A 14,286-nucleotide genomic window follows, 5' to 3' on the forward strand; every position below is an offset into this window, starting at 1 on the left:
AAGTTTCCCATGAGTCCCCAATTTCTTTGTAGCCCATGGGGGAGCTCGGGTTGGGATTATACTACAGTTCTGGTGAAGAGCAAGCATGGTAAGCAATCACGGGTGACTGATTACACCAACTTCCAGTGCTTGTAGAAATGGTAAAAGGGCTCAGTTTCCTACAATGAGATATTTGCTCTGCTTACAGCTCAGCTGGTTCGTGTTCCAGGTGTCTCTGTGTCAGCATCTTGAGATGCTGAGAGAGAGCAAAGAGAGCATGTTCAGTGTTGTAGGATAATAAAGGGAGGAGGGGGGAGATGTTTTCCCACTTTCCCAAAGCTTTGCGTTTCAGTTTTGCCTGATTAGCCAGCGGTGACAGGTCAGGAAATGGATTCCACCGTATCTCACAACAACTGATCTAAAATGCTCTAATCTCTGCGAAGATAAGGAGTTGCTACAGCAAAGCCAACATAAACCCGAGAGCTCTGGAAGGTTGGGCTGTTGTTTAGCCCCTGTTGCTAGTTAGCTACTGCTCTGATTTTGGAGACCACCCTGTATTTAAACCTTCTCACTTAACTCGACACATACCTTTTCAACACCATCTGAAGCTCCCACCCTGGAAAACCTCAACCACACGGAGCTGAAGGACACTGGGGAGCTCTAGTGCTGCAGTGAGCATCCCCTCATCCTTAAGTCACTGCAGATACAACAGGCAGCAACTTCTGCAGAATAGTTATGCTAGTAGTGAATTAAATGGGCAGCTGCCCATTTAAAATAAAATAGAGCATATTGCCTTTATTGGCCACCACAGAAGATGTAATATTTGGAGCAAGGGAAAAAATCCACTCTCTGTTCAGGAAGCATTGCTCTATGTCATGGAAATCCTTTCCTCTCATATAATTTCCTTTATTACAACCATGTTGATTGCTTTTATCCCTCATATTTCCTTTGTTTACTTAAAAAGTGCAATCAAAGGTCCCGCTAAGCCCTTTTGAAATTCCAAGCAGGAGGTTGATCAGTTTGTGTCGTGGACAGAACCACATCGGGCACGTATCCAACAGTGTAAAATGAGTAACAAACTTCCTATTTCCAGTGTAAACTCATCTGCCCAGAGCTGGATGTATGACAGCTCAGACGTGTTAGCAGCGCTCTGCTATATCATCTGGTATTGTCCACTCTAAAAAATAACTCCATTTGCTGGAATAATGCAGCCAGATTCTAGCGAGCTTTGCAGCAAACTGAATGGAGAGAATCATAGAATAATTTGGGTTGGAAGGGATCTCAAAGCCCATCTAGTTCCACCCTTGCCATGGGCAGGGACACCTCCCGCTGGATCAGGGGCTCCAAGCCCCATCCAGCCTGGCCTTGAACCCCTCCAGGGATGGGGCAGTCAACCAGCACCCCAAGTCCTTCTCCTCAGGGCTGCTCTCAATCACATCATCCCCCATCCTCTATTGAAAGACGGGGCTGCAAGCAGGAATTTTCACAGCTAGCAGCTAGCTCTGGTTCTGGTCTGTTGATGTCTGAAGTGGCTTGAGAGGCAGCAGGACAAACTGGCATTTACTGGCCTGCACTGGAAGCAAATGGGGCTCAGCTTCTGCAGGAGATGTTAGCAAGACCTCAGCAGGGAGAGCTGGATCCCCTTCCACTATTCATCTTATTGGCAAGGGTATCAAAAGGTGGACTTTCCCTCCACTTATATCTGGGAAAAGAAGCAGTAATTCCAGTGGTTGCTCCTGCTGCTGCTCTCGACATCCTCGCATTCCCCCAGTGAGCGGCTCCTTGGTGAGAAGGGTGGACACGCTACGTGCCTCGAGTTCTGCTCCCCGGGGAACGGCTCACAGGGATGGGGGTTTGCAAAAAACGTGTTGAGCCTGAGTAAAAATGGATGGAGAGGGACAGAGGGATGAAGGATTGCAAGGCAGGGGTGAGGGAAAATGAAACAGGTTGGCTAAGAGCCAACTTAGACCTCATTGATCTCTCCAACTCCCTGAAAGGAGGTTGTGGAGAGGAGGGAGCTGGGCTCTTCTCCCAAGTGACAGGGGACAGGACGAGAGGGAATGGCCTCAAGCTCCACCAGGGGAGGTTCAGGATGGACATTAGGAAAAAATACTTCACGGAAAGGGTCACTGGGCAGTGGCAGAGTCTGCCCAGGGAGGGGGTTGAGTCCCCTTCCCTGGAGGGGTTTAAGGGACGGGTGGACAAGGTGCTGAGGGACATGGGTTAGTGATGGATGGGAATGGTTGGACTCGATGATCCGATGGGTCTTTTCCAACCAGGTGATTCTATGATTCTATGATTTAGAGGAAGGCATGGGCCAGGTTTTATGCTGGTTTCTGCTTTCTGTGACATCGGCACCTCCCTGACCCCTCTTCACTCCCAGTGTTGCCTGTGCTAGAACCACCCAGCTCTGGCCAAAATGCCTCATCCCAGCACTAATAGTCAACAATAATACACTCATAATAAACTTCTTCCAAAGGGTGCTGATAAGATTTTCCATTTTCAGTCAATGGCAAGTCAACCATTCAGGCTTTATTTGTTGCTGTTGAAACTGCAGGAGCAGAAGCTAATTTTTTAGCTTTTCCTGTAAATAATGCATTAATGAAGACAGATGGGTCAGCAATATAAACAAAAACTCTATCTCAGGCTAGTTTTGCTCTGGCTTTGTTTCCCAATATAGTAAGCAAACCACCATCATGCTGGTTCCCATCCTATTAACAGTGTTTGCACTCCAGATGTTGAACCGGGTTATAAGGAAGTTTAAATTAACACTGGGCTGTAGTTTTTCAAATGCTTGCAGCAGATGTTCAAGTGCCAGGAAATCTTCTTCTCTCCCTCTTTTTTTTTTTCTTTTAATTTTTCTTCAAAAAAATAATGGATTTTGCTGGGGTTTGGCTCAGTGTGTTTCATGGAAAATACTGAACTGACCCTCTTCTATTGTGCTGTAGGTTCTGCTAGCACCAAACTGCCCAAGGCTGCTAAAACTCCACAAGATCATTGAGTCATGGAATCATAGAATAGTTTGGGTTGGAGGGACCTCAAAGATCATCCAGCTCCAACCCCCCTGGCATGGGCAGAGACGCCTCCCACTAGATCTGGCCACCCAAAGCCCCGTCCAACCTGACCTTGAACACCTCCAGGGATGGGGCAGCCACAACTTCCCTGGGCAACCTGTTCCAGGGCCTCCCCACCCTCATTGTGAAGAAATTCTTCCTTGTGTCCAGTCTAAATCTGCCCCTCTCCAGTTCATACCCATTGCCCCTCGTCCTGTCACCACAAGCCTTTGTAAACAGTCCCTCCCCAGCTTTCTTGTAGCCCCTTTAGGTACTGAATGGTCTCTCTAAGGTCTCCTCGGAGCCTTCTCCTCTCGAGGCTGAACAACCCCAGCCTGTCCTCGTATGGGAGATGCTCCAGCCCTCACATCATCTTTGTAGCCTCCTCTGGACCTGCTCCAACAGCTCCATCTCTTTCTTATGTTGAGGATTCCAGAACAGGACTCCATGTAAGGTCTCCCAAGAGAGGAACTGAGGGGCAGAATCCCTTCCCTCACCCTGCTGGCCACGCTGCTTCTGGTGCAGCCCATTATACGGTTGGTTTCCGGGCTGCGAGTATGCTTTCCCAGCTCATGTTGGGCTTCTTATCAATCAGCACCCCCAAGACCTTCTCGGCAGGGCTGCTCTCATTTTTTTTTTTGATATTTCTAGGCTGCTGGAGTTTCTGGTTTGCTTTGTTTTCTGAGAAGACTAAGAAGGGTGGTACAGGAGCTGGAGCTTGGGAGAGGAAGACAGGCGTAGGTTTTGGCAGCTGCTATAGATGATGGTTGAGGAGGGGCAAGGATAAGATGAGGGGGAACAGTTTTAAGCTGAAAGGCTGAGATAGAAGAAATGTTAGAAGAGCATTTCTTCTTAGGAAGAAATGTTTTGCTGTGAGGGTGGGGAGCCCCTGGCCCAGGTTGCCCAGAGCAGGGGTGGCTGCCCCATCCCTGGAGGGGTTCAAGGCCAGGTTGGATGGGGCTTGGAGCAACTGGATCCAGAGGGAGGGGTGGAACTGGATGGGCTTTAAGGATTCTTCCAACCCAAACTGTTCTCTGATTCTATGGTTGCTTTGGGAGATGATTTTTTCCCTAAGTAAGCTCCGTTTTGGGGAGGTTGATCCTCGTGCCTTTAGCTGCCAAGCTTTAATGCTCAAAAAGCTGGGAATCTGTACGTCCAACAGCTACGCAGGGCACTGCAGAGGGAACCTGGACACCAAGGATCGCACCCCAGAAATGGACAATGCAAGAAAGCTTGGGGGAGAAACAAAACCTATTTGAGGAATTTTAATCCATGTGCAGACAGCTAAGAAATATGAATCATTTAAGGGAATCTCAAGCTTCCAAGCGCTTTGTGCAATCTGGGAATGGTGCTGAGTGTCTGTACAGGAGACACAGCTGCCACGGTTTCTTCAAAGGCCAAGGAGTGAGTAAGGTGTCTTGAAGTTCACGCTCTTCTGGAGGCACCGTGTATGTTGATTTAAGAATAGCAATCCAAGACCAAAGCTTCTTCCCTCAACTCCCTCGCTGATACGTTATCCAGGCTCTTCCTCTCTTTCTATCATTTCTTTCTGCTTCCACTCTGTTTAGGCAATTCACAGTGGCCAGCAAAAAAGGGGCTTCATATCTGCTTATGCTTTCTTGTATATATTCAGTTAGAAACAGATGGAAGCAAAAATCCATCTGATACTGATGATTTCTGTGAGATGCTTGCTGCCTCCTTTAGTTTCATGCAATAATTCAGAGCAGGCTGGATGGAAAGACAGAGATTTCCACACTGAAGCCATCTGTTTCCAAACCTTTCTAAAACTGGTTTGCACTTTTAAGATTTAAGTCAAGCATCTGCTAGCATGGGGATATAAAATAGATCAGAAATGAAAGGAAAATAAGTGCATGGTATTTAATGTGAAAAATAAATTCTTTTAGAAACAGAAGGTGGATGGATATGGATGGATGGATGGATGGATGGATGGATGGATGGAGTAAAGAAACAAAGAAAATGAAAGCATGCAGTGGACTATTTGTTCAGGGACTTGTTGCTGACATTACCAGCACTTAGAGCCTGGCTCTTGTCGTGCACTCACTGTATTATTTGTCAGTGTTACATCTATATGGGCAGGTGTATTTAAAGCAAAGCACTTCTGAACTTTCAGAAAAAAGCACCTTAATTTGCTACTTAGGGAAAACTCTTTATAAAACAACCACCCTCTTTTTTTTTTTTTTTTTGGTGCTATTTTGCCCCATCTCTGCCATTTAACTTCGTGAACATCCAGCAAATGTCCTTCTGTAATAATACTCAGTAAGATTTTGCTTCTAAAGCAGGCATGCAGTCCTAAGAGACACATCAATAAATGAAATACCGTTCTCAAGGGTTCTAATCGCAGGTCAGGACCAGCAGAGGCTCAACTGAAGGATCCAGAGCTGTTTGCTTTTCTCAGAGCACAACTGGACACATCTCATGCTTTACAGTTCCTCACCACACATGCAGGCTGGAACCCTCTTCACTCAGCAGCGGAGTCCTTGGTTCTTTATAAAGAAAAGTTACTCGTGTCAAAAGATTGACTGGCCCCTACTTCTAAAAAGTTGCTTTTACTGATCTGGTAAAAATTCACACATGCAGTTTTAATGATAAAATGAGGCGCCTGCCCGGGTTTGCGTTGTGATGCGCTGCGTACTGCCTGCTCTATTCCAACAAATCTCTGGCAATAAGAGAGTGTGAAGGCAGGCACTCTGCTTTGCTATATGGTCACTTGAAAATTTATAGTGATTATAGGTGATTACAGCGGGTTACTCGATGGTTCCGAGGTTCCAAGGTCCTTCTACACGTCATTGAGAAATGCTGGCACTGTTCAGAGCTGCAAAAAGCAGGCTGGTCTGATTGCTGCCACGGGAACAGTTGTGGAAAAGAGATGATAAAGGCAAATGTCAGATTATCTCCTTCATGCTGGATTATCACTCCTAACAAGGTGAATGGTTTGTCTTGGCAAATGGCTTCATAAGAATCGTGGATGGTTTTGAAAGGATCTCTGTGGTCACACTTCAACCGTTGGCTGCTGCAGTTCATGTCAGCAGAGCAGAATATCACACCTCTTATGAATTCTTTGCACATGCCATTAACCACGGCTGAGATTGCGGTGGAGCTGAGGGGAGACGCCTGTGAGCGGTGCCAGTCGCTTGCAGGGTGCGATCTGTACAGGCAGAAAGCAACATAGCCCCATGGTGCAACCCGCTATCTGGAAACTCGCAGCACGGGTGTAGACTGCGCAACTCGACAATAAATGACACAGTTGACCACTTAAAGCAATGATGCCCTTGCAAGAGTAGTTTTACATTGGACAAGACCGTAAGTGCTCCAGAAGGCTGTGTTCATTTCTGGCCCCTCACCACAAGAAGGATGTTGAGGCTCTGGAGCGAGTCCAGAGAAGAGCAACGAAGCTGGTGAAAGGGCTGGAGAACAAGGATTATGAGGAGCGTCTGAGAGAGCTGGGGGTGTTTAGGCTGGAGAAGAGGAGGCTGAGGGGAGACCTCATTGCTCTCTGCAACTCCCTGAGAGGAGGTTGTGGAGAGGAGGGAGCTGGGCTCTTCTCCCAAGGGACAGGACGAGAGGGAATGGCCTCAAGCTCCACCAGGGGAGGGTCAGGCTGGACATTAGGAAAGAATTTTTCACAGAAAGGGTCACTGGGCACTGGCAGACGCTGCCCAGGGAGGGGGTTGAGTCACCTTCCCTGGAGGGGTTTAAGGGACGGGTGGATGAGGTGCTGAGGGACATGGGTTAGTGATGGATGGGAACGGTTGGACTCGATGATCCGATGGGTCTCTTCCAACCTGGTGATTCTATGATTCTATGATTAAATCGCCGCAGTGAGCAAACAGCTCTGTAGGCAAGGGAGGTGCTGTGGTCTGCGGTATCTACAAATATCTAGGGGAGAAAAAAAATCAGCAACCCCAGTCTTGGCAGCAAAACTCAACAAAGGAGTCCACGTGAAATAGGATGGGTACAAGGTTTTATCCCAGTGGGATTACACACAAGCACAAAAATAAAACATTCTGTATTCTACATTATATTACAAAGGCAGGCAGTCAATAAATAGGTCAATAAATTATGGGAAGCACAGAAGAGTATGTGTGAAAATAGGTGAAACTGGTTTTAGTTGGTGTGTGATAAAGTCTTTAGTGTTCATTCATGTGAAGTGTTAGAGTGATTCTTTCAAAGACCCTTATCACTTCCAGGGAAGATAACTTTCCCTTAAAAGTGTAAAAACAATGCAGGGACCCTACAGGAGGCTCTAGAACAGGCTAGAAGAGTCAACGTCACTTACACTGTCCCAAGAATCTGACAAATTTGCAGCTCAGTATAAATAAAGTGACGGGGACTATTGTTTCTCAGCTCCGACACCTTCTTATCATCACCATTTGGTGCAGAAGAGTGGTGGAAACATGGCATGTGACTCCATCACATAGAGTGTAAGTTGCGGGGGGGGGGCAATATCTTTATGAATTAACAATTCCAGCACATACATAAAGGAAAGATCCTCTCTGTCTAGCTGGCATGAAGCTTGGGGGGGCTAACATTTTCTGTCTAGGTCTATTCAGACCCAATGCAATTCTACTTTCCCATTTGAATTGGGTTGTGTGGCTGTGGTTTCTGTGGTTTACTGGGCTGGGGAATTGGTTTCCTAGCTGGAAATTGATACTGTTTGAAGGATTCAGGGAATCTGCTGCACTCCTATCTGCCACCTGAAACTCTCGCCCTCAAGAGACGACCCATGGCTAATGCAGCACTGCCAGAGCTGCTTTGCACACGATGCTTTTGTAATAAATACGCGCAGGGGGAATTTCTTGCCATTGCATGTCACGGAGCGGAACGAGGCTGGCATCGCTCCTGGGCCCATCGCTTCATGAAGACAGAAAAGAAAGGGAATGGTTCTCATCTGCTCCAGATTCCTAATCAACCCTTCCAGTTACCTTTAACTGAGGCAAGGAAAGAGTCAAGAAAGGATTAAGAAAAAAGGGGAGAAGTCTAACGTTTTGTTGTGCCTTAGTGATTTAGGAGACTGAGAACCACGAGGACTTAAGATAAATGTAAAAGAAAAAATAATCTGAGTGTGTTATGAAGATTTTACGCAAAATTAAACAACCTAGGTGTGTATTGCCCAGAGTTCACCTATCTTTAACAGCTCTGGAAATCCCTGTCGATGCCAATCAACATTTATAAAGTACAAAAATACGCCTTTATTTCTGTGAGTTTGAATGTGCCCCTTCGGCACAAAGAGCCCTCCCAAATAATCCAGTGATCTGCTCTATGCCTTCATAGGAAGAGAAACTCGGTCATAATTTGGAAAGCAAAGAAGAGCAAGAAGCAAGCAATGGAACAAAATATACATTCCCTAGAGTCGTACAACTTGCCCATTCCCCACGGCAGGAAACATACAATTATCTGTACATGCCTCATTAAATAACCTTATTAAATAGGAAATCCAAAATGTACAAATTTACAGACTGAATCATTAAATACTTCCCCTGTGAACTCCCCTGGGCATGCGTTCCCTGCTACTATCTGCAGCCACACTCTGATACCACCATGCCTTCGTATTTGAACTTGTAGGTGACCACCCCTGCATCTAAGTAGAGAATCGAGATGGGATCGAGTTTGGTGGGCACGCAGCAGGCCTTGGAGGCTTTCTGGGGATTCTTCAGGTGAACCAAAGTTTGGACAATGGCATGTTTCGTTGGGGTGACGTGCTCTGTTAAGGGATAGGAGCACACTCCGTGGCACTCATAAGCTTCGTAGCCCGCCGGGGCGATGATCCAGGAATCCCAGCCAATCTCCTTGAAATCTATGTAGAGTGGAGTCTTTTTGCAGTAGTTGCCTTTGGCGTTCCTCCGGATTCGAGCAGTAGAGTCGTAAATGATGTTGGAGCGCATCTGGAGCAGCGCCTCCTCTCCAGGCTGGTCGTGGTAATTGCTGACTTCCAGGTTCTCCAAGTCCAGGAGCTGCTCATGGTCGATCATTTCATTCAGCTCTTGCTTCTCCTCTTTTTTGTCATTGCTTTGGTCATCAGAGAACACAATCAACAGGGGCACGTGCTTAGCCTCGGAGTTGATGTCGATATCGAGCTTCCCCTCTCCATCCTGCTCCTCCCCTTCTCTGCTCTCTATATGAACTTCCAGCCGGTGGGTGGTCAGCCCTGCCCTTCGCCAACGCCTGATGGCTTCAGTGACCTCAAAGCTCTCCCACTCACTGCTCGTGCCGTAGATGTGCCTGGATGCCAGCGCCACTGTCTTTCTCTCTTCTCCTACCCCCATATGGTCATTTTCCAGCACTTCAAAAATAGTGACCTTCCGGTCAAGCCCGTTGTAGAGCATTTGGTCTCGCTCCACCAAGGTGTAGAGCCTCAGCTCTGCCATGATGATTTCTTCATGGTGAGGGATGGAAACATTGAACAGAAGAGGATATTTCCGAACTCCTGTAACACCAATAGGGTGGGAAGCCAAATCTGGAAAAGACAAAGATCAAATATTTTAGAAGGGTCAGTACATCCAGCAACACATGCACTGAAGTTCATCTGACATGTTTTGCATCGCTTGATTTCCATCGAACAATTCCAGTGCCTTTCTTCATTTCCCAAACCCATAGTTCTAAAAAAGGTCAAATTTATTTCAGATGTCAGAGCACAGAAAGATCCCAGACCTGATGAAAACCATAAAACTGGATTTCTGGATTCTCCTTCTACCCCCATGACTTCCAGGGACTTCCTTGTCACCTGGAAGGTTTACATATTAAAAATGTGTTGCTTAATACTAAACCAAAATCACTTCTAGGTTGTGGCACAGCAACTATTTAAGAAGTGAGGAATGACATTTTTTAGTGCAGGAGGGGAACGGGAAAAGGTTATGGGACTGGAGTAAACATGGGATGGACAACGTAAAAGATGCATCTGCATGAACAGCAGGCTGAATCTGTGTCTGCTCAGCTTTTCTGCGCTAGCAGGTGTTCCCTTCTGCTGAAACATCCCTCAGAAACTGGAAGGGACAAGTACCAAGGGAGGAAAAGTTGCTTGAGAAAATATAAAGGGAGAGCAGGTGGTGAACATCCAGTGTGAACTGCCAGATGACAGAAACCTCACTACAGACTCAAGGGCTTCAGCTGAGCAGCCAAACGGCCACATAGGCTCTTTGGCAACCTTTAGTTAATAAAACATATTATAAGAAGCCCATAATACCTGCTTGTCTGTCTGTCTGTCCTTTCTGCATGGTTTGTACGTAGGCAATGTGGGTTTCTTCACACAATCCATGAACTTTGGTTCATGATCGTGTATTTGGTGCTGAATCGCTGTGCTGCCTACTTGTAACTGAGAAGACAGATGGGGACTTAGGGACTATGGGTAGCACTGCTGCAAGGGCAAACTATTTGCAGCTTAATGTTGTCTTCATCTCTGGCTTGTCCAATTTCGATGTGTTTATATAAAAATGACACTGATAAAGCTGCAAGTATTGGCCATGCTCCATCAGTCAACTTCAGCACATGACTTCTACTTAATTTCAGTTTTGAGGTTTTGAGGCACCTGCATTTTTATATTTCTTTCCATTTTGCACTTTAATCTGTTCATAAATAAAAAAAAAATAAAAGAGAGGTGTTTCTGCTTGCATTTCGCTATCTGTCAACTGATAAGGGTGGGAGCTGAACATGCTCTGCACAGCATCAGGGCAGGAGCAGACCATGAGCTGAAAGACAATGCTATTCAAGATTAGCTATAATCTCTATGCTGGAAGGAGTCTTTGGGATTTCCTAGACCTTGATATGCTAAAGCAAGTCTGCAGTGATTACATATAACTACAGGGTGGAGAAATACCATCTAACCGTGCAGAAGATGAGCACAAGTAATTCTTCGGTAGGCAAGGGAATGCCACACCATAGGTAAGAAGCTGGGTGAGCACTAGCAGGGCATGAGAAGTGTTTATCTTTAAGTCAGGATGTGACTCTGCTCTTTAGCTAGGGTGAAATATCTCCTGGTGTTACCTATACACCCCCAGCAGGGTCAGGAAAGGACATCTGGAGTCCATAGGAAAGGAAAAATTTCCCTTAAGAGCATTATTCAAGTTTTAAGAACTGATTACAGTCCCAAAGCGATGTTATGGTCCATTGGTTAAAGGAAAAAGCTAATTCCAGCTGTGCTGCATGTTACAGTTCTATAATGATCTTAAATTTAATAAAGGATTTAATGGATAATAATTACACTGCCTTTGCTGCCAATTTTCAGTAGATGGGTGAAAAAAAATACCCCATGGTATGAGCTGTTTCTACTGTCCTGATCATTGCAAGTAATTAACTTCTCCATCAAAAAAGCTCTTTAGCATGAAATGGATGCTTCTTGGTCCTACAGACTTGCAAGACAAGCGACAGCAAACATTATTTTGCATAATCCCTCTAACTGCATGTGGTTATGAAGCTGTCTTAGCCTCAGCAGTCCCACTTCACCTCTTGCTGTTTTGCATTGGAAAAGGTGAGAGAAATACTGAAAGGACAGAAAGTTAAGGAGAGGCTACCCCAGCTGATGTGGAACTTCTGCAGTGATGAAACCGGCATCAAGCCCCACAGTCCCAGAAAGGCATAAAAGTGCGAGTCGCTATGCGCAGTACTGGCAAAAATCAGCACGATCACAGTGCTGCAAACCTGGAAGAACTCCAGTTCTGCAGATATTAGTCACGAAACTGCACTATTTTATTCTTCAGCACATTGTACTCGGCAAATTTAACTCATTTATTTTTCCTAAGAGTGCAAAATGAGGCAAGAACAGCCTTTATGCTGATGAGCAGTGACAAGCACGGCTGTTCAGATGAAGGACTGTTCACCAGGGGCCATCAACCCTTCAATAAAGTTCTCCACGCTGAAGAAAAGAATACATTAAGAAGATGTAAACCACAATGCGGTGCCTCTTCAACCCAGAAATGCATCGCTGGCAAAGAGTGCCCAGCCCTGGAGAAGGACAGAGCAGAGTGGAGCTTTGGATTTTCTCTTTGCACCTCCCTGCGCTGTAAAATTGAAAGGACTTGCACAGAGCATCTTCTTAGCAAGTGCTAGAAAAAATGCAATAATGACTTCTGTATTTCATTAATGAGATTAACAAAGGATGAGGGAAGCCCAAAGGCAGCTTGAAGAGTTGTGTGGACCCCATAGCATTTAAACCAAATCAAAGCACTTGTGTTTGCCAAGCAGAGTAATCAGTATTTGGAAAACAATTGAAATTCAGTTTCCCTAACATAGAGCCTGTATTGGTACAAACAGGTACTGACAGACTATCAGATATTAGCACTGAAACAATATCTTGTCTCACTGACTGAGAGGAGATGCTGAAGCAGAAACACTCGGGGGAACGACCTGCAGCCACAGCTGGGCTTCTTCAGCTGTTCTTTTTTAACAGGAGATACTCTAGTCCTCCAAAGTAAAACCTAAGAGTTATCCAAAATCCTTCTTAGCATGTTTCTGTGTATTTGCTCAGACACCAAGGGAAGAAACCGTCACAAATCCCACGAGGGTGAAGAGCGAGAGGATATTAACGGAAAGCTGTAGCTGCCTAGGCTCAGAATACGAAAATATTGTACCTTTGAACTGTGTTTAAAAACATTTCTGCCTTAATTTCAAATACTACTTAAGGTATCTGTTTTAAGAATCAATCAGATAATCGATAAAGGATGTGCGTCATTATGGGGAGAATGAAAATGATGCACCCAAATTATACTTGGGGCTGTCCAAACATTAAAGAAATGTCTTCTCCACAAATCATGCAGTCCCAAAAACAAAGGAGAAGACACCTATCTTGCAAGAAGTGGGATCTGGGTAGCATCGGTACAAACGGTGTCAGCTGCCTGTTTCCAATGCACTGAAAGGCCTTTTTTCCCCTGAAAAAGGGGAAACTCCGTGCCTGGTAAATACATTTCACAGTAACTATGAGGGCATTTATTTCTATTTACTTCTCCTAGTGGTGCACGCATCTTACCTTCATTTTTGAAGCTCCTAATAATATTTGCGGATGGCATCGATGTCCTGTCCGTGGCAAACCTGTTGTACAGCTCGAGCATGTACTCAGGCGGATCCACTTTGGCCGTTTCATGCAGGGGAATGTCAGAGAGGTTCAAAGTCTTCAAAAACTCGTTCTTCATATTCTGAAGCAGCGTGTTGAAATCAACACCATCCTGCTCGGAGAGAATCTCGTCGAAAAGAGGCACATCTTCCTCCAAGGAAGAGTGCTCCAAGCTCAGGATGGGGCTGGAAGAGGCAAGGTGAACCAAGAGAGAGAGGACAGCCAACAGCTGGAGGGCTACAGAATCCATGGCTTCGCTCGAGCCTCCAACCGCACTCAACAAGCTCTAGCTCTCGTGTGGGCTAAGTGGCGGTTTTATCCCCTGGGTCGTATGCGGCTTGTGTCACAGAGAGATGACAAGTTTGGAAGCTCTTGTCTTGAAACTTGTGATCCGTCCTGTCTGTCTCCCCCTTCCCCCTCCCCAAAACCAGGTCTCGGTAATTGGATATGGCTTGCTCTCTTCGATGGTTGCTTTGCCTCTCTTATCTCGCGGAGTGTAAGCTGTTCACCAGATTTGTTGCTATCTCGCAATCCCCTTTCCCTTAATGAGCATTTTGTAAACATTCTGCGCTAGGACACTTGAAGATAGGACAAGTTTCTCCTCAGAGAGGAACTGCCCTGTCTTGCTGCCTCCTGGTAGCTGATTTCCTTTGCCGTGCAGGAACAACTTTCATCCATGCAGATTTCAAGCTAAAATGTAAAGTCAACAGAGCCTCTATCCAAACTATCAATTTTCCACCAAGGACAAAGTAACCTTAAGTAACTACTCTCCCTTTTTCAAAACCACTACACTTACACGGGAAAAGGTTCTCATCTCTGCAGCTTTCTCCCTTCTTCAACTTAATCAGAACAATACTCAGGCCTGTTTGAAGCTCGTTCTCTTTTATTTTTACCTTTAATAGGTATCAGTATCTTTGTGAAAAATTGTGTTCAGTGTTGATGTCATGGGTCAGACATTGACATGGCCCCTTAAACTCAGTTTATTCAACTTTTCTCCTCCTAAACATGGGGAACTTGACAATTCAAACTAGGTCCCTGTTATAGCTGCACTACTTTATAAGTAGATATTTGAGCTTAGGAAGATTAATTTAGATCTAATTGTGGAGTTCATGGTTATCTGAGCAAGTTTATCTATAAATGCTCCGCGGGATTCATCTCTGAATACATTGTGCTTTCCAGAGCTGAGCACAGAAA

At 45.5% G+C, this 14,286-nt stretch overlaps 1 protein-coding gene across 1 annotated transcript; it reads right to left on the minus strand.

Moving 5' to 3' along the window:
* Positions 1 to 7,910: 7,910 nt before the first annotated feature.
* On the minus strand, positions 7,911 to 13,370 carry BMP10 (bone morphogenetic protein 10). Its single transcript, XM_069877524.1, has 2 exons — positions 13,009 to 13,370; positions 7,911 to 9,507 (listed from the first exon to the last, which is right to left on the minus strand). Exons 1-2 carry the CDS (start codon positions 13,340 to 13,342, stop codon positions 8,564 to 8,566), a joined length of 1,278 nt encoding a protein of 425 aa, XP_069733625.1. The 5' UTR covers positions 13,343 to 13,370; the 3' UTR covers positions 7,911 to 8,563.
* Positions 13,371 to 14,286: the final 916 nt, after the last annotated feature.

Source organism: Phaenicophaeus curvirostris, chromosome 27 (assembly GCF_032191515.1).
Source record: "Phaenicophaeus curvirostris isolate KB17595 chromosome 27, BPBGC_Pcur_1.0, whole genome shotgun sequence".
Classification (NCBI taxonomy): Eukaryota; Metazoa; Chordata; class Aves; order Cuculiformes; family Cuculidae; genus Phaenicophaeus; species Phaenicophaeus curvirostris.